The following is a 19,643-nucleotide window of genomic DNA, read 5'->3' on the forward strand; positions in this document are numbered from 1 at the left end:
CCTGTTTCTGGGGAGAGGATGAATCGAGAACTTTCTGTGTGGACTGCGTGTTTCTCTCTGTGTCTGTGTGCTTTCCCCTGTTACAGTACAAAGTCAGTCAGGCAGTTAGATGTTGGTGTGGCGGTGTTTGATTGTCTATATCTGCCCTTTACTGGATGTATGTGAAACAGGGCAAACAAGGATGTGGTTTTAAAATTAGGTGACTGTTTCCATGGCCTTGTTTTTATAGGCCTCTGTGGTACTCAGAACCACAGAACTGTTTAAAACTGCTTGTGCTCTGCAGATGAATCACATTTATTCTCTGGAAATTCACACTGTAGAAAATGAGGCACTCTTACATTTGTGGAATAGGGACACTGCCTGCACTGTACACAAGGGCTCGTTATGGAAGCCTTTTTCTGCCAATGAAAAAATACTAGGCATCAAAATGTCAAATTAGGGACTTCAAAATTTCAATTTACTAGCTAAAACTTAGGGGTTAAGTAAAAATTGTGAGACACCTAACAAGGAATTGTGAGCTAATAACCCCAAATATTATGGTTGGAATTTTTTTAAAATGGTGAAAACAAGTTTCCGTAGATCCCACTCGAAAACCTTTTCCTGTGAAATGTTTGGGTCTGTTTGCCCACTGCTCTGTGTCACATCCTGCCGAACGATGACGGGTTTGCAGGGTCTCTCATGTGGAGGATGATGTGGACAGCAGGACAGATATTACATCAGAGTCAGCTCACCTTGGTAATAGAATAGAATAAACCTTTATTATCCCACAAATAAGAAAATTTGGTGGTTACACAGATCTTATAGCAAGAGGGATATAAAATATAAATGCAAGACACAAAGTGGTCCTATACACATAAGCAACTGAAGTTCGTATGCATGTACAGTGAACAAACAAGCTGATGAGTAAGATAACCAAAAAATTGTTAAACTGTGTTACAGAGTCTGACAGCTGTTGGTAAGAATGACCTGTTGGTAGCGCTCCTTCCTACACCGTGGGTGTAAACGTCTACTGTCGAACGAGCTGCTCAGTGCTCGTACAGTCTCATGCAGGGGTGGGAGGGGCTGTCCATGATGGATGTTAGCTTAGACAACATCCTCTCCTCCCCAACCTGCTCAGTGGACTTCATTAACCCAGCAAATGTCCAAGTGTTCAGTGATAATTTTCATAACACATGTAACGATGGCCCTGTAATATCAATTCATTTTCAGGTGTGACTACACATATAAGAAAGATTGTCTCACTACCACCTATGAACTTATAGCAACAAAACATCATGACTGGTACATTGCACTAAGTCAAACATTCAGGTCACCTTGAAGATTTTCTCAAACCACTTTCTTTTAGGATAGCTAGGTTTGCCGTTTAAATGTGTAGATATAAAGGTTTGTAAATTAACACAACACTCGTCTACTGAACAACATGCTCAGAATATTTATTGCATATATATATGTGTATATACAGTGGACACTGATTGCAGTAGTAATATCTTGTGCAGTACAACACAACAGCTCTATTACATTTTTCCCACGTTACAAAGAAAACATTGTTTATATTTGGTTAATTCATTCCAGTAAATCCCCACTGCAAACTACAACCTCAATAATTAACATAAAATTATTCATTTGCTGGTTAGCAGCCATTATAAGTGGATTTTACAGGCAAACCTGATAAAGATGGAGTACTTTGCTGATGCATCAGTTTGGTTACTGTGCGTTACAGTCAGGCACCAGTTACAACGGTGATGTTTGAATCTGGGGAGATGAACAACCAAGAGAATTAAATGTCAAAAAAGCGAGTGAACCTTAAAAATGTAACATTTGATTTACTTTACAACAGTTTTCCCTTTAGTTTATTTTATTTTTCAGTTTCATAAAAAAGATCATCATTCAAAGCTGGCACAATTCCCTTAATGAAAATGTTGCATCTGGTGTAATTATTGATATTAAATAGATGTTTAAATTATGCTAACATTTTTCCTGTCTTATTATCACTTTGAACAAAGACTTGCAGTCCAATTCAGGTTGGTCCTTTCAAAGCGTGCCGACTGCAGTGATGAAATAAACTAAATAAATAAAAAGCTTAAACAATAATCATAACTCTTTGTAACAGTTTATAAATATCTTCTACAGATAATGTTTTGGATATAGACTTCTTTAATATTTTGTAGTTAAAAGTTCGTTGTGCTGAGACCTGTGATTAGTCTGACTGGGAGTTTATTTACCGTGAACATCTGTTGTCATGGTAATAAAGTTATCCCATGTGAAATAATATAAAACTAGTCAACATGAATAAAAGAAGTTAATAGAAATGCTTTGGTGGATTAAATGTTAATAATTTTTTCACTGACTGGATGTTATTCAAAAAGTTTTTTTACATTGTGCTCGTTCACACTTTGAGGACTGTTACACAAAGCATGGTTTGAGTTTAGTGAGGTAACTTCACTAAACTCAAATCCAGGTTTTTCACTGTTACGAAGGGTCGCTTCTTACTGGAGTACATCGCCATGGTAACTTGCACTGCAGTCCTAAGCTGCTCTGAAGCTCTGTTTGGTATAAGAGAAATCACCACCTACTGACCAGTCAGTTTGACTTCTTTCTTTTTCATATTTTAGAGAAAAGATTACTTGATTAACTGATTGGGAGAACATACACTAGTCCTCAAGGTTAGTAAGCAACATTAGGTGAGATATAATGTTTTTACCTGCTGGTTGCAGACTGAAATATCTTTCAGGAAAGCCCCTGTCACTGTACGCACGGCAGGTGTAGTTTATGTTGAAGTCCTCCTCCTTCAGCTCAGAAAATATCAGCCAGGTCTCTAACCACGCACCTTTACTGGAGCCATCTTGGGGCAACAAACTGTTGAAGACAATGAGATGAGATCGTCCTAAAATTCCCAAAAGTCTCAACGTTCTCAAAAGTAAGCAAATAAAACAAATTGATGGAGATTTAAGGTACTGACCGCTGTTCTAACATGTGGACACGGTGAGAGGTGTTAGTCTCAAAGAATCCATCTTTGTCCAACCAATAAATATCAACGATAGGCTTCCCAACACCCGGCACAAACACCAGGCACCTTTTACTGAAGTTGTACCCTGAAAACATGCGCAAAACAGTGACTCAGTATAAACATGAAACTGTATATTTAGCATTTACTCTCCCTGCAGAAGTCTGTGACTTTCAACCCAATATGTTGGCCTAAATGAAGCCTGAGATACATAAATATGAAATCAACAGAACACCACATTTCTCAGAAGATCTTAGAGGACTTACCGCTCTGTGCTTTGATTACATCATTGGAGGGTTCATGCACTTGTGGAACCAAAGAGTAATCCCCTGAAACAGAGAACATCAAATACTGTGTAGCTTACAGTAGAGGTTGAATAATCACAAAGATATAATGGAAATTGAATCATATTTCTCTTTCACAGTTTTACAGTAAGCAAACCTAAGAAACCATTATTACTAACACAACTGATGTTTCTTTTTCTGTTATTATTTTTATTGTTAAAATGAAGCGATTATGCTTTTTTCACCGGATTTTTGTCAACGTACAGTAGTGTCAAGATAGTCTTTGAGGCCTTTGGGCTGGGATGTGTTGGGCAACCGTGATTCTGTCCTTTCAACTGCGCTCAGTATAGAAGTCACGATACCTCAGCTCGCTTGCAAGTGTTTGGGAGCTGTTCTGTTCTGTTTTGTTTGTGTTTGAGGGCGTTACTGTATATGCCTGACTAACTGAAGTGGATATCACGGTCAGTTAGCAGTCAAACATAAACCTTGCTTGAATAACAGAACAAAGACACAGCTGCCCTTCTCAGCTGTGTGGGGGCTCCTGATGAGGTCTTTATCTTGTGTAGCCCAAGGCAAACACAGTTTTTGTTTTGTATTTCCCCGTCTTGTGCCACATGCTTGTTCAAGATATAACATAACAATTTTCACTAAGTGAATCTGTGAATCATAATTTGAGGTATCTAGGTGCTAACCTATAAGCTACATGAGGCTTAGCGGGGGATAATTATGACACAGTCAAACCCAAGTAAATGAAAACCAAGTTGAGTGCTCGGAAATACCAGCTTTATGACTGAAGAGCATTGTGCACATCTATACAGTTACTTATTGTATCATCACTGTTATTTTATAATTCATCTTTACATATGGACAAAAAAAAAATCACTCTGTTGTCTTCTTCCTCTTTTTTCAGCTGCTCCCTTCATGGGGCGCCACAGCAGATCATCTGCCTCTATCTCGCCCTATCCCTATTGCCCCTTTCTGTCACACCCACCCTCCACATGCCCTCCTTCACTACATCCATGAATCTTCTCTGTGTTCTACCTCTTTTCCTCCTGCCTGGATGCTCATCCTCAGCATTATATGTCTAACATAGCCCCTTTCCCTCCTCTGCATGCGTCCAAACCATCCCAGCCTTTCCTCTTTACATTTATCTCCAAACTGTTAACATTAGCAGCCTCTCTGATATGTTCAATGCTAATCTTAATCATTTTTGTCACACCCAGTATAAACCTATATAGATCTTCAAATCCCCCAGCTCGGCCTCCTGTCTCTTTATCATTGCCACCATCTCCAAACCGCCATTATCATTATCTTCCCTCCAGTCAATACTTCCATTGCTCTAGGTTGTCTTCCACCTGCTCCCTGCTCTCACTACAGGTCTGCAAACATCATAATTCACATCATCATAATCCTGTCTGACCTCATCTTCAGCCTGTCCATCACTATCGCAAACAGCATGGTCAATCCCTGGTCCCACCCCCACCTTAAACACCTTCTATCACTTCGAATGCGCCCCGCACCACTGTCTCGTTGTCCTCATACATGGCCTCCCTCACATACTTCTTCACCATTCCTGACTACGTCATTCAGAGCCAAAGTTCCTCTCCTAGCATACAAAAGTATGTCATCTGGACCAACTGCCCTTCCACACTTCATCCACTTCATAGCCCCCTCACTTCATTTCAGTGTTTCTCTTAATCTACAATCTCACCTTTGACCTCTGCGCTAATAGTCTCTGACACAGATCCTTTGATGCCACCCAGGGTGAATGTCAGAGTACAGGTATAAGTGCCTTTGTGTTGAAGGTCCACACTGGTAATTTTCAGTCTGGTACCCCAGTACTCATAGCTGCCTGTTCCGTCCTCTATGGGGTCACAACCCTAGAGGGAGAAACGCATAAGTCTTTTTTCAAATTAACAATGCATGAAGAAAAATGTTAACTATTTAAATTGGAGAACAGTTTACAGCCACTGGGATAGTTTTGATGCTCCTAATCTGTTCAGATAGACATTTAAAGAGTTCCATGATTTTTAATATTATTAAACTGTTTGTTTCCCTTCCACAAAATTAAAGGGCACGCACACAAACACACCGAGACTGGGATCTGCTGTCAGTCAAATTGCAATTTTTAAACACTCGTATCTCCCCAGAGTTTCAATACATTCCTGGTATTGATAGAAGTTGGAATAGTGGTAGTAAATAGTTGAGGCTGCAGCTACTGTGCAGTCTCTCCATTAAAACCATTAGGTTTCATGCAGCACTCAACAACAATTCTGGAGAACTCACTCTGTACCACTTGATGGAGGAAGAGATGTTGTAGCTGTTCAGCTTATTCATTTCGTTCTTCAGAGGGCAGTTCAGATTGTCAGTGACTCCTTTTGTAAGTGGCTGATAAGCTTTCCTCGGCCTTCCACATTCTCCTGTAGGTCTTTCATCCACCACCAGTCGGCTGGCCTCCCTGTAGCAGTGGGAAGGAGTCCTGTTGGGAAATTAAGCAGAAATATTATAAATGAATAGATAATTGGGCACACTCGCCCTGGCAGTGACGGTCATTGTTTGACCTTCTCCACAGTCAAAAATCAAACAATATTAATATTAAATTTGTTGGAATTGTAAGGGATCTTGATCTTAGATTTTGAAAATCTAAATCTAATTCTGTGTTGGGGATAGATAATATTGCAGCAGTGCCGCTGCACGGGAGGCGGACGCACCTGAGCGGAATCCGGTTGTTGTTGTTGGAGTGTGTGGCTGCAAGCTGCAAAGCTGCAGCCCGTGTGTGAACGGCAATCGGAATAAAAGTGTTTGAAAGTACTGAGATGTGGGCGGTTTCGTCATTCTCCTATTATAATTTCCAATACAGTAAAAGCCATAAACCACTCTGTGTTCACTGTGATTACTGATAGATCATGGAGGCAGTTCGATGAGTTGTGTAAGGTGTAAATTAATACTGTGTTCTACTCATTTCTAATATTTCTACTTCTACTAGTGCTTCCTACCTCAGTATGGTCACATAATCCCCACTGTCATTCATGGTTACATTGAGAATCCACAGAGTCTCCTCGTGCACCAGGATGTGACCAGTCTGACTGCTGATTTCTTGGCCTGACACCGAGTTGTACCACGTGATGTTGTACGGGACAGTTTTGAAATCAAAGACGTCTGAGGACACCAGTGTGCTTCTCAGCATAGCCACATCTCCAGGAACAGAGAAAACCCTCTCAAACTGGAGTTTGTAGTCAGTACAGTTCTCTGCAACATACATGTAAGTGTGGAATAGAGAAAATAGTTATTTAACCTTTTATTGCTGAGAAATCAAACATTTCAAAGTCAAATATAATGTTGTTATTTGTTTGAAATTAATTGAATTGAACTGAACTGAACTGAGATGTGACATATTTCCTGCTCCATGTGTTTTTACTTGAACTTTCCCAAGCAGAGTTAAAAATCAGTGTTGTTGTAATTCTATCCCTGGCCACAAGAGGGCAATAAAATACTTCAGATCATGCTAGTGGCTCAAACTGCAGCTTGGCAAAAACATGACATATGATAAATTTACAGAAACATTTAAAAATTTGTTAATGTGTTCAGTGTGTGTGTGTGTGTGTGTGTGTGTGTAAAATAGTGTTACTCACCCTCTTCAGATCCTCTACATATTCCACACAGCCCGAAGAAAAACACAAAGCTTACCAGAACTAGACTTAAGTCCATGGCTGAAAAACACACAGATACACAACATTTACAACACAGCATTCATGCTAGAAAGTATATAAACATCATAAAATAGCAGTCAGGCAACAACTGGAAAATTTTATGCAGTGAAAGCAACAACTTACCAGAGCCTTTAAAACCCATCAACGATCAGCAGAAATGAACGACTTTACTCTGCCTCAGATTTTTCCTCTGCTTGCTTCTCCCTTTCTCTTTCTCTCACGATCTAGCTTCCTCCCTCCTCATTCCTCATGAGTGACTTGTGTTGTTGCGTTTGAGGAGTTGTTTATATAAACCTCAAATGCTACATAATGCTCTTTGAGTGGAAACAGAACTTTGCAATTTTAGGCGTTGCTGGAAGAAGGAAACTGTCTTGTAAAGAAAAGTAGACTGAAACTAACAATGCAAAGTTTCCTCAACTGCAGTGCAGCCCAGAGAGAAAGTTTCAAGTGTAAACTGGAAAATACAAAGTCTCCAACCAAACAATTATCATGGTAAATGGACTGATTCTTATATAGCGCTTTTCTACGCTCCCGCAGTACTCAAAGCACTGTATACAACATGCCTCATTCACCCATTCATAGAAGCACTTCTAAACTCAAGTGGAAACTAATAAACATTCACACTCCAATGAATGCATCGGAGGGCAACTTGGGGTTATTATCTTGCCTAAGAATATTTGGCATGCAAACTAGGGAAGCCAAGGATCGAACCACCAACCTTCCAATTATGGTAAATGGACTGGTTCTTATATAGCGTTTTTCTACTCATCTGAGCACTTAAAGCACTTTACACAACTTGTGCATTCACCCATTCTCAAGCACATTTTTCTTAGTGCTTTATAACTAACATTCACACTCCGATGGATAGGGATGGGTATTGATAAGATTTTAACGATTCCGATTCCATTTTCGATTCTGTTTAACGATTCGATTCTTTATCGATTCTCTTATCGATTCTTTTTTCTTTTTTTTTTTTTTTAAAAAGGAGAACACTAAGGTCGATTAGCTTAGAACTTTGTTTTATATCTTCTCTTTGAACAAGATAGAAACTTAGGAGTAACATGGCCTTACAAACCCAACAGTGAGAGCTTCAGAGATCCAGCCTACGGCTCTTCAATGGGGTGTCACAGGGTCCCCAGGAAAAAAAATTGTAAATGTAAAATAATAAAATAAATATTCTTCTGTAGCAATAACAAAGTATAACATAAATTGTTCTGTGGCAATTACACAAGAATATCCAGTAATGTCCCTGCCTACAATTAAACACATTCACTTACCAAAAATCATCTGCTGTGGCAAACGGGTGCAAGCCTTTGACCACAAACTGAGTCACTGCTCTGTGACATTCGTCTATCCTGCCTGAAAGGAGACGCTGCCGGCAGACTGCAGCGAGAACTCCCAGCATCTGAGCCAGACTGTCACGGTGCGCTGTGACAGACCATGCGGTGGTGTGTGTGGTGGACCCAGGTGCGAACACAAGTGAGCAGACAGGAGTGAACTTTAAACAAAAGCGAGCCTTTTATTGTGGCTGGTAACGCAAGAGAAACAAACAAGAATAAGGGCAGCACAAAAGCAATAACTAAAACAGAAACCTAAACTGGAAATGAACTAAGGTAAGGCTATGACTTAGAATACAACAGACTGGGCATGGAAACATGGAGGGTGGGAACATAGACGACGCGACACAGACTGTAAGAAACACAGAGACTAAATACACATGAGGGATGATCAGGGGAAGTGGCCACACATGGGAACGCAGCTGATATACATGAACTTAACGACAGGAGGAGTGAAACTGAATACACTGACATTCAATACAGACTTTCAAAGTAAAACAGGAAACATGGAGATTAGACATGACATGAACTAAACATAACCATGCAGACATGACTCATGACAGATAGACGCACGAACCAGGGAGACTCAGTACAGGGGAAGATGACAGAAGCGACAGCATGAACTTGACAACACAAGACACACGGACATAAACACATGAAGGGCAAGGGAGGCTATATACAAGGGTAATATAATTACAAATGAGCTGGAATAACTAAATGAACCTAAACAATCAATAAACATCAAAACAGACTAAACACAAAACACTGGGTCGCACGACCCAGGACCATGACACCACCCCCCCACCAAGGGCTGGCTCCAGACAGCCCCAAACCAAAAGAAACAGACCACCGAGCCCGGGCGGGCGGCGGGGGACCAGGACGGAGGGACCAGAACAAGAAAAAAAACAGCCAACAGAAAACACTGGAGCATGTGACAAAAGTCCAAACATAGTTCAGGGGGTCGGCCCGGAGGGCGGCAACACACCAGCCCACAGTTTACGAGTTCAGGCGGCCGACCCGGGGGTTGGCAACCCAACAGGCCACGCCATCTCCCATCAGGAGGCTGTCCATGTGAGAGGCAGTGGCTGTGCAGTTCGGGAGGCCGACCCGGAACGCGCGGGCACAAGAGTTCAAGGGTCATACAGTCGGGGGGGCGACCAGGCGGGCGCCACAGGTGACAGAGCCGGTCAGGAGGCCAGCCGTGCGGAAGGCAACGGTGGCGGCGAAGGGGACGGCGGAGCAGCTCAGGGGGCCGGCCGCGCGGAAGGCAGCGGTGGTCCTCCAGTGTCAGGCGTACTGGCCGAGGCCCGGTGGGCACAGGACCAGTCGAGGTAGGACCAGGCGGTGGCGTGGCAGCCACAGGTGACGGAGCCGGACCAGGCGACGGCGAAGCAGGAGCTGCGGCAGAGGCTGGACCAGGCGACGGCGAAGCAGGCGCTGAGGCTGGGCCAGGCGAAGTAGGAGCAGAAGCCGAAGCTGGACCAGGCGTAGCAGAGGCAGAGGCTGGACCAGGCGTAGCAGAAGCAGAGGCTGGGCCAGGCGAAGCAGGAGCAGAAGGTGGCTGGATGGGCGGCTCGGGCCCCCCAGCTGACGTGGCTTGAGGCCGGATGGGCTCCTCGGGCCCCCCAGCTGACGTGGCGTGAGGCCGGATGGGCTCCTCGGGCCCTCCAGCTGACGTGGCGTGAGGCCGGATGGGCTCCTCGGGCCCTCCAGCTGACATGGCGTGAGGCTGAACGGGCTCCTCGGACCCTCCAGCTGACGAGGCTTGAGGCTGAATGGGCTCCTCGGGCCCTCCAGCTGACGAGGCTTGAGGCTGAATGGGCTCCTCGGGCCCTCCAGCTGACGAGGCATGAAGCAGCGGGGGTGCTGCGAGGTGCCGAGGTGGCACACCCAGGGATCCAGCTACAGGTGCAGGATGAGCAGTGATGGAGACCCCTGGCAAAACAGAGAGCTGAACAGGGGACTGAGCCGTTACCCTGGCAGAAGAAAGATGCCGCTGACTCTCTGGGAAGTTTAATGTAACATCACACGAGTCATTTTCCTTCCCACACACAAAGTCAGTGTCTTTATTCCCAGTCTTTGGTTCTTTACACTCAGAGGCAGAAAAACAAACTCAGATTGGCTGCCTCACCCTCACCAGGATTACATAGATTAATCTTGGTCACACAGGCAGCATCTACCCTGTAATATTGCCCAGAGTCCGTAACGGTCTCAGCATCAGCTCCAGCGGAAGTTTCGCCATCCCTAGCAAGCGAGTTAACTGTTAAGAAAAACCCCTGTTCGAAAGTTGGACCCCCAAGGCTCTCAGAACAGTTCATTTCCTCTAAGGAAACGTCACGTTGTTTTCCTGTGACAGTCTTCACCTGTGACAGGGTTTCAGTCACCAAAGGGGCTAGTTCGACCACATGAGCTGCGTGTATAACTGAACCGTTCATGGAAACATGGTTAATCAGTTCATGGCTAGGTTCCTGGACCTCCATTAAGTCGGCACAACTGGGTAAAGAAGACTCATTCACGTCCATTTTGAAGTCATGTGGTGGACTTGTAACCTGATCAGAGTCTGTGCTTACAGATACAGCAGTTACACTTAGTTCTGATGGGATGGCTGGCACTAGGTTAACGCCAAGAGTCTGAATGAACTTTTCTGTGATTGGTTTGACAGAGCCATTAGCTTTAGCAGAGAACATATTAGGCACAAATGAAACAAAAGTGGTGCTGTCAGAGGGGATTGAAGCCTCATTACGCTCTGACTGACAGGAATCATGCGGCTCGGCCTGGTATTTGGCAGTCTCAGGCCTGCATTCCCCAGCTAGCCCCCCACCAGAAGTTGATTTAGACAGAGACTCTGAGTCATCTATGAATGGAAGTGCAGCTAACGCAGTGTCTGATAGAGCAGTGGCTGCCAGTGGTGGTGCAGACTGGGAGCTTACTAAATCAGTAGTGCTCCCAACCAACACCCCATCCTGAAATGAGTTAGAAGAAACAAAAGAACATGATTCCAAATTTACACAAACTGAAGGTAAAACATGATCATTAGAGACAGTATCGGAGGCCATCCTTGCCAGAAATGAGGCAGGCGAAGTAAAGTCTAAGCGGATTGGAGACGGCGAGCGGCTGGTAGGCTGTGCAGCAGGTGAGAGGTCCTCCTCCGGGATGAGCCAGGGCTTCCACTGGAGCTCGTCCTCCCGATAAGCCCGTAACACCTGCTGCCGCTCTTCCTCGCCAAAGTCTATGGCCTCCGTCGTCTCCGTGTGCCACGCCGTGCGGCCAGGCCGCGGTGAAGACGCGGAAGCCGACGGGGCGCGAGCGGAGGGTGTGTCGGTGGCGAGCCTCACCGTTCCAACCGCAACTGCTTCTGGCTCGCGAAGCAGCGGGGAAACGGGACAACAGCAGGGCTCTGGCGGCACCGCCCGCACACTAGGCAGCCGTGGCTGCGGACAGAGTTGGAGAGCGGTGATGAGAAAGTCAGTGATCAGCGGGTGTAGTGCCTCCCATAGCCAGGGAAACACAGACACGCATACTCCCGCTTGGCGGGCTAACTCCTCCCGTTCCTCCTCTCCGGAGCACCGCAGCCATTTACCACATAGCGACTCCACCGTCTGGAGGATCTCCCTCTCTTGTGTCGCTGGGTCCGACATGGTCGCGTCGTACTGTCACGGTGCGCTGTGACAGACCGTGCGGTGGTGTGTGTGGTGGACCCAGGTGCGAACACAAGTGAGCAGACGGGAGTGAACTTTAAACAAAAGCGAGCCTTTTATTGTGGCTGGTAACGCAAGAGAAACAAACAAGAATAAGGGCAGCACAAAAGCAATAACTAAAACAGAAACCTAAACTGGAAATGAACTAAGGTAAGGCTATGACTTAGAATACAACAGACTGGGCATGGAAACATGGAGGGTGGGAACACAGACGACGCGACACAGACTGTAAGAAACACAGAGACTAAATACACATGAGGGATGATCAGGGGAAGTGGCCACACATGGGAACGCAGCTGATATACATGAACTTAACGACAGGAGGAGTGAAACTGAATACACTGACATTCAATACAGACTTTCAAAGTAAAACAGGAAACATGGAGATTAGACATGACATGAACTAAACATAACCATGCAGACATGACTCATGACAGATAGACGCACGAACCAGGGAGACTCAGTACAGGGGAAGATGACAGAAGCGACAGCATGAACTTGACAACACAAGACACACGGACATAAACACATGAAGGGCAAGGGAAGCTATATACAAGGGTAATATAATTACAAATGAGCTGGAATAACTAAATGAACCTAAACAATCAATAAACATCAAAACAGACTAAACACAAAACACTGGGTCGCACGACCCAGGACCATGACACAGACTCTGTCTCTCTCATCATGGTCACCTACATGTACAGTAATGGCAGGTCTTGTAATAAGGCAGATCGCGCTAACATAATATGCACTGTTAGTTGATTATTTACCTGCCGCATTAACGGAAGAGGGCGTGCAAACGTTACCGCTGCTGCTGGGAGAGTCACGAGTCCGGAGTGGAATTAAAAACACGACATTCATTTAAGGTCATCGCGTGTTTTGTGAGCAAATGCTTTTGCATATTCGTAGTGTTTCCTCCCTTAAATGAAATATCTACTTTGCAAGTTGCCCTGTTGTCATCGGTTCTCATAAAGTATAATCAAACTTTTGAGCGTTTGAGCCGCTTAGGCGCCATGTTTCCTGCCAGGTAAATGACGCTCCGCAACGTGGTGACGTCATTCGGGGCGACTGGAATCGATAAGGGAATCGTTTGCAAAAATGGCAAACGATTCCAAGGAATTGAAACAGTGGGAACCGGTTCTCAACAAGAACCGGTTTTCGATACCCATCCCTACCGATGGATGCATCGGAGAGCAATTTGGGGTTAGTATCTTGCCCAAGGATATTTGGCATGCAGGGGAAACCAGGAATCGAACCACCAACCTTCCAATTAGTAGGTGATCGGCTCTACCACCTGAGCCACAGCGCCTGGTATTCCCAGGTGGTCTCTCATTCAACTACTAACCAAGCCCAACCCTGCTTAGCTTGCGAGATCGGGCATGCTCAGGGTGGTATGGCTGCAGTCAGTCACTGCCTGACTCTGCCAGCGTTGGAGAAAAAAACTGCTTTACTTATTATTTTAACCTTCATCTTGGCAACTGGGGTGAGCACAGACCGCTGAAGTATTGTCAGTCAGTTTGTTCCCAATGATGTCACATTATTGCTTTCCATTTCTACTTTGATTAGTGCTTTAAAAATCCAAATGTTTTGGGGTCCAAGGGGACCACAATCAAAAGCACCCAATCCGATGTGTGAAGTTTTAATAAGTTTTAAGTTTAATAAATGGAACTCTTTGTAAATATTTGTTTCTCCTATCACATGCAAGCATGTCTGAAGACTAGCACGAGGCAAAACTGTGTGCTGTAACTGCCTGCAGTCCTACTGTTGTCTAAGGCTGTGCTGCCCTATAGGCAATTATTTGAGACTGTTTTTTGTGTTTAATACATCTTGACAATTGTGATTTTTAAAGTCTAGAAGAACTGGCTCGTTTCCCTTAGTTTTACTTAAAAGTAACTTTATTTGTCTGGGTAAGCCTGTGATGACATCACTTCCTGTCCGAAAAAATTCGGCCCTGTCTCACTATAGCTGTGTCCCAATTCAGGGACACAGCAATGACTGTTTAAAAGACTTTTATACAGTCATTGGTAGCGACACGTACAAATCGAGTCTACCCGATCCATACCTCGCATGTGCAGGTCTTTTCCAGGGATCTGGAAGCTGTTCGGATGACTTAAAGCAGCAGCACTTTCTGCACCTGCATAAACTCCAGGACACGTTTACTAACAGTGTTTGTTGCTGTGTGTGCTGCAGCTGAAGCTTTGAATTTTTTTTTTGAGAGTTAATATTTTGGCTAAGATAAGATAAGATAACCTTTATTAGTCCCACACGTGGGAAATTTGTTTTGTCACAGCAGGAAGTGGACAGTGCAAAAGTTATGAGGTAAAAATTAGAATACAATAAGAATAAATACAGTACACAACTGTACAGAATAGAATAAAATAAAATACTATATACAGTAGAATAAAATAAAATAAATATACAATAAGATAAAAATAGAATACAAATACAAATACTATATACAACTGAGTAAAAATACAACGATGACAGAAAGGATTATTGCACTTAGTATTATTGCATATGTATGGATGTGTGTGCTTGATCAGTTAAAGTCTTTATTATGGAGTCTGACAGCAGTGGGGAGGAAAGACCTGCGAAATCTCTCCGTCCCACACCGTGGGTGCCGCAGTCTCCCACTGAAGGAGCTGCTCAGTGCTGTCACAGTCTGCTGCATGGGGTGGGAGATGTTGTCCATCAGGGATGACAGCTTAGCCGCCGTTCTCCTGTCACTCACCACCTCCACTGGGTCCAGAGGGCATCCTAGAACAGAGCTGGCCCTTCGGATCACCCTGTTCAGTCTCTTCCTGTCCCCAGCAGAGATGCTGCCGCCCCAGCAGACCACGCCATAAAAGATAGCAGAAGCCACCACAGAGTCATAGAAGGTCTTCAGGAGTGGGCCCTCCACTCCAAACGACCTGAGTCTCCGCAGCAGGTACAGCCTGCTCTGCCCTTTCCTGTAGAGGGCGTCTGAGTTATGAGTCCAGTCCAGTCTATTGTTCAGATGAACACCATACCTTAATCCATACCTGCAATTTTTTTTGCCCCAAAAAGAGTTATGTACGAAACGACGGAGAGCACGGCAGCTCCGTACAAAGACATACGTGACGAAAAGGCAAAAAACGGAGGAGGAAAAAATCAAAGGAGTGAAAGGGTCAGACCCACACCCAAACTTCTCATGGCTTCCAAAGCAGGAGAAATGCTGGCAGCATGCTGTCGTTTTCTAATAAAAGTGTTGGGAGCTCTGAAATGTGTGGAGAACATCTCAACACACACTCAACCTGTAAACATGCAAATGCACACACACCTGCTGCTAATGCAGCCAGGGTTTGACTGGTACCCTTCATATGCAGCAGGGGGCACCAGAGGGCTGGGAAAGGTTGGAGGAGCAAAGCATTGATGTTGGAGCAGCAGGCTGGTGATTCTCCAGAGGTTTTTACCAGCCGGGGATTACCAGAGGTAACGTTATGCAATATATTCAGTTTTATCATTCATATCCTGTCATGGCTCGCTGCGTGGCAGGCAGGATGAGGACCCAATCGCAAAAACTCACGGACTCAAGGGATGAACTCAAAAGGCAGGGAAATCCACGCAGCATGAGGGAGAACGCGACACAGAACTGAGGGAGACGCAGACATAAATACACCAAGGGTTAACAAGCGGAGTGGGAGCACATGGGGAACACAGGTGACACTGATAATAATCACGAGACATGGCAGGAGTGAACACAACACTGACGGGAGAGGTGAAACAGGAAGTACAGAGGTTCAGACAGGAGGAGAGAGAGCACGAGTAGAACACCAACATAACGGGCAGGGGAGACACGGAATAAACACGAAAGGGGACGAGGGCTCATGAATACACAGAGGGGCACACAGGGGGTGAGAGTCACAAAGGGAAAGCACTCAGGGAACAACACAACAGGGCAACTCAGGAAACATGGCCTAAACAGGGAACTGAATACAAAGACACATGAGAACTAAGAATACTGGGCCAACATGGCCCAGGATCATGACATATCCAATGTTAACTGTAGCTGGACCTCCTCAAAGCATCGACCAGGGTGGCACATACTGCCCTATGCCACCACCGTAGATCCGCCCCTGCTGGTCTCTACCATTAATACCAGTAAGATTTAAATCCAGTGATGAAAATATGACCAAGCATTTGCAGCGCTTGGCGTCACTGTGACTATGGTGGGAGACTACTGAGTAGTTAATGTTGCTGATCGATTTAAATCTAATTTTATTTTTCAGAATCAAAATCGGTTCAAGTCGGTCAAAAGATGTTTATAGTTTAAATGAGTTTTTTTTTTTTATTTCAGGCAAATTGATTTACTTTAAGTGTTGTAGTAGTTTAGAGAGTTGCAGTACTACTATAAGCACATGAAATATTTTTTGTTACAGACTAAAATAAAAATGTTAATAAAGTTATTCTTTGTTTTAATTGAATCTATATTTCTTTCGTTTTTCTTTTGTTTTCGTTAATGTTAATATGGATGCAATGTTATGCAGAGATGTACTTATAATAACAAATTTATAGACATATGATACTATAGTCACGGGGGAGAGTGGTGGTGGGGGCATGGTGGGGTTTTGGGCTTCACCTGTACACAGTGTTTGTTAGGAGGACACAGACTGTGGGTGACAGAGGTCTGCCCCTGCCACAGAGCACAGGTGCCACCTGCTGGTCCTGCTGGGAGGTTGTGTGGGCTGAGTGGTTGGCCTATAGAGATCGACAGACCACGTGACTTTCGCGCATTGCATTGTAGCTACGAGTGGCAGCAGAATCAAAACACTGCATCAAGTGCTAGCATTTCCAGCACCAGTTATCATTAATTCTACAGTTTTAAGATAAGATAAGATAAGATAAGATAACCTTTATTAGTCCCACACGTGGGAAATTTGTTTTGTCACAGCAGGAAGTGGACAGTGCAAAAGTTATGAGGCAAAAATTAGAATACAATAAGAATAAATACAGTACACAACTGTACAGAATAGAATAAAATACTATATACAGTAGAATAAAATAAAATAAATATACAATAAGATAAAAATAGAATACAAATACAAATACTATATACAACTGAGTAAAAATACAACGATGACAGAAAGGATTATTGCACTTAGTATTATTGCATATGTATGGATGTGTGTGCTTGATCAGTTAAAGTCTTTATTATGGAGTCTGACAGCAGTGGGGAGGAAAGACCTGCGAAATCTCTCCGTCCCACACCGTGGGTGCCGCAGTCTCCCACTGAAGGAGCTGCTCAGTGCTGTCACAGTCTGCTGCATGGGGTGGGAGATGTTGTCCATCAGGGATGACAGCTTAGCCGCCGTTCTCCTGTCACTCACCACCTCCACTGGGTCCAGAGGGCATCCTAGAACAGAGCTGGCCCTTCGGATCACCCTGTTCAGTCTCTTCCTGTCCCCAGCAGAGATGCTGCCGCCCCAGCTATGGTATCTTGTTATGAAATGTTGTGTGTCAAAGCTAAGTTTGATTGGGAAACTCAAAGCTCAATAACCTGTATCAACAACAATTCACTGCAGCCTGTGCAATATTTGATGCATCATAATTTATTCCAGTCTATCTTGCAAATACATGTTTGCAATGTCATGCACAAACACACACAACTATTAGATCCTTAAGATCAAACCTGTGTCATTATTTTGGTCCACTGCAGTGTAGTAGTGCGACCATGGCTCAGGGGGTTGGGAAGCGCATCTGTAACCGGAAGGTCGCTGGTTCGATCCCTGGTTGTTGTGTCCTTGGGCAAGACACTTTACCCTACCACTGGTGTTAGCCTCCCTTCTGTCAGTCTGCCCCTGGGCAGCTGTGACTAAAACTGTAGCTTGCCTCCACCAGTGTGTGAGAGTGAATGAATAGTGGCATTGTAAAGCGCTTTGGGTGCCTTGAAAAGCGCTATATAAATCCAATCCATTATTATTATAGTAAAAAAAAAAAAAACTCCCCCCAAAAAAAGAAGTGAAGTGGCCCCAAATGGCCAGGATAGAGATCAGAGGGTTAATGCGCAAAATGTATAAAAAAAATATTGATTACAGGATAATACATTAATGTTAATATCAACAATAAGCTTTTTACTCTGAAGTTACAAGTATAAACAATGCTGTTACATTTACACTTAAATTCTTTACTACAAGTATGGAAACAAGTGAACAACATTTTATAATAAGTTTAACTGGAATTCTGTACACTGAAAAGCAAACAACACATAAAAAACACAAACAAACAGCCATTACCTTCATCTGTCCATTAAATGTCAAACATCGCATTGACCCGTAGTCCCTGCTCATCAGCACATGCTTTTAAAAAGAGCTCCATGTCCTCTGCAAACTGAAAAACAAAGAGGAAGAAGTCCCTCTACACAAAAACACTGCAGATGACAGGCCAGGCAAACATCTATTGACCTGTTTGAATGCCTTCACATCATGTGAGCCTTGAAGTTTTTTTGTAAGAAGACTAAGACCACAGTGAGGGCGTTTCATTTTCATGGACTTTCCACAAGCCACAGTTTCATTTAGCACAGAGGGTAGAGCACATGAATGTTCTACCCAAGATTCAGAAAATGGTTAGATGCCGGAGACAAGACATCGAGAGGGAGATGGGGCTCCACGGAGAGTTCAGTGGGGAGCAGTCCTGAATGCTGACATGACAATAATTGACTTGCCATATCCCCACGCTGTATGACTGTCATGTTGCAGACCGGGCAGTGAAAGTGCACCGGCATATCATTTTGTCTGTAAGAGAGAAAAAAAGAAAAAAAACAACAACAACATCTAATTTAAATGTAGTTATATAGAATGCAATCAGTTTATCTAACAATCAGATTGTACATATTAACAAAAATATCCAAGCCATCCTCAATAATGAAAGCAAAATGGTGTGGATCACAAGAGCTGTCAGGAAATGTGGTGAACAGGAAAAAATATTTAATGAAAACACTTTTTTCTCTTGCTGATGAATACACTGAACTGCACAGTGTGAAAAGCAACATTTAAGTCAACAAAGAGACTGCAGAGGTGCTGAAAAGAAGTGCATATTTATAACTTTAACTATGAGGTATATTTAATACCAACATACCTTTGAAGGCAAAGCATTTTTAATGTGTCCATTTATATGCTGCTCAATCTTTGCCCTGACAGTAGGGCTGAGAGTGGGGCACAGAGGGCAGTGAAACAGCCAACACGTGGTGCATTCCTGCAATTCTGGCTTGGAGGCAGAACTCCAAATTGATATTTGCATCTAAAACAGATAGAAAAACAGATAAACACCATATACACATTTAGGTTCAGGTTTTAGCAGAAATAACACGTTACAGTTAGCATGTAAGAGATTTGGGAGAAAATTCTTTACAAAAACATAATTTACAAGACACTTATTTGTGACATACGTATAGATTGACATATAACAGACAATTTAACAAAGGCAAACTAAAATCTGGGCAATAAAAAAGCAGAACAGAATGGAATAGAGAATATTAGTATTTATACATATATAAAACTCTGTGACGACCTTTACAATGTTTTTGCAGGTGGAATGAGAGACATGAACAAAGTGCAATATGCAGTAAATGGAACAATGTGCATTGATGT

General features: G+C 43.7%; 1 protein-coding gene across 1 annotated transcript; it reads right to left on the reverse strand.

The window, feature by feature from the left end:
* Positions 1-736: 736 nt before the first annotated feature.
* Positions 737-7,317, reverse strand: LOC309690673 (interleukin-1 receptor type 2-like). The gene is made up of 9 exons (XM_082507904.1): positions 7,122-7,317; positions 6,921-6,998; positions 6,285-6,537; positions 5,575-5,767; positions 5,000-5,168; positions 3,271-3,333; positions 2,960-3,092; positions 2,702-2,856; positions 737-1,752 (listed from the first exon to the last, which is right to left on the reverse strand). Exons 1-9 carry the CDS (start codon positions 7,138-7,140, stop codon positions 1,721-1,723), a joined length of 1,095 nt encoding a protein of 364 aa, XP_082364030.1. The 5' UTR covers positions 7,141-7,317; the 3' UTR covers positions 737-1,720.
* Between the last annotated feature and the right edge of the window lie 12,326 nt (positions 7,318-19,643).

The sequence above is a fragment of the Aulonocara stuartgranti genome (assembly GCF_965226115.1).
Source record: "Aulonocara stuartgranti genome assembly, chromosome: 16".
Classification (NCBI taxonomy): domain Eukaryota; kingdom Metazoa; phylum Chordata; class Actinopteri; order Cichliformes; family Cichlidae; genus Aulonocara; species Aulonocara stuartgranti.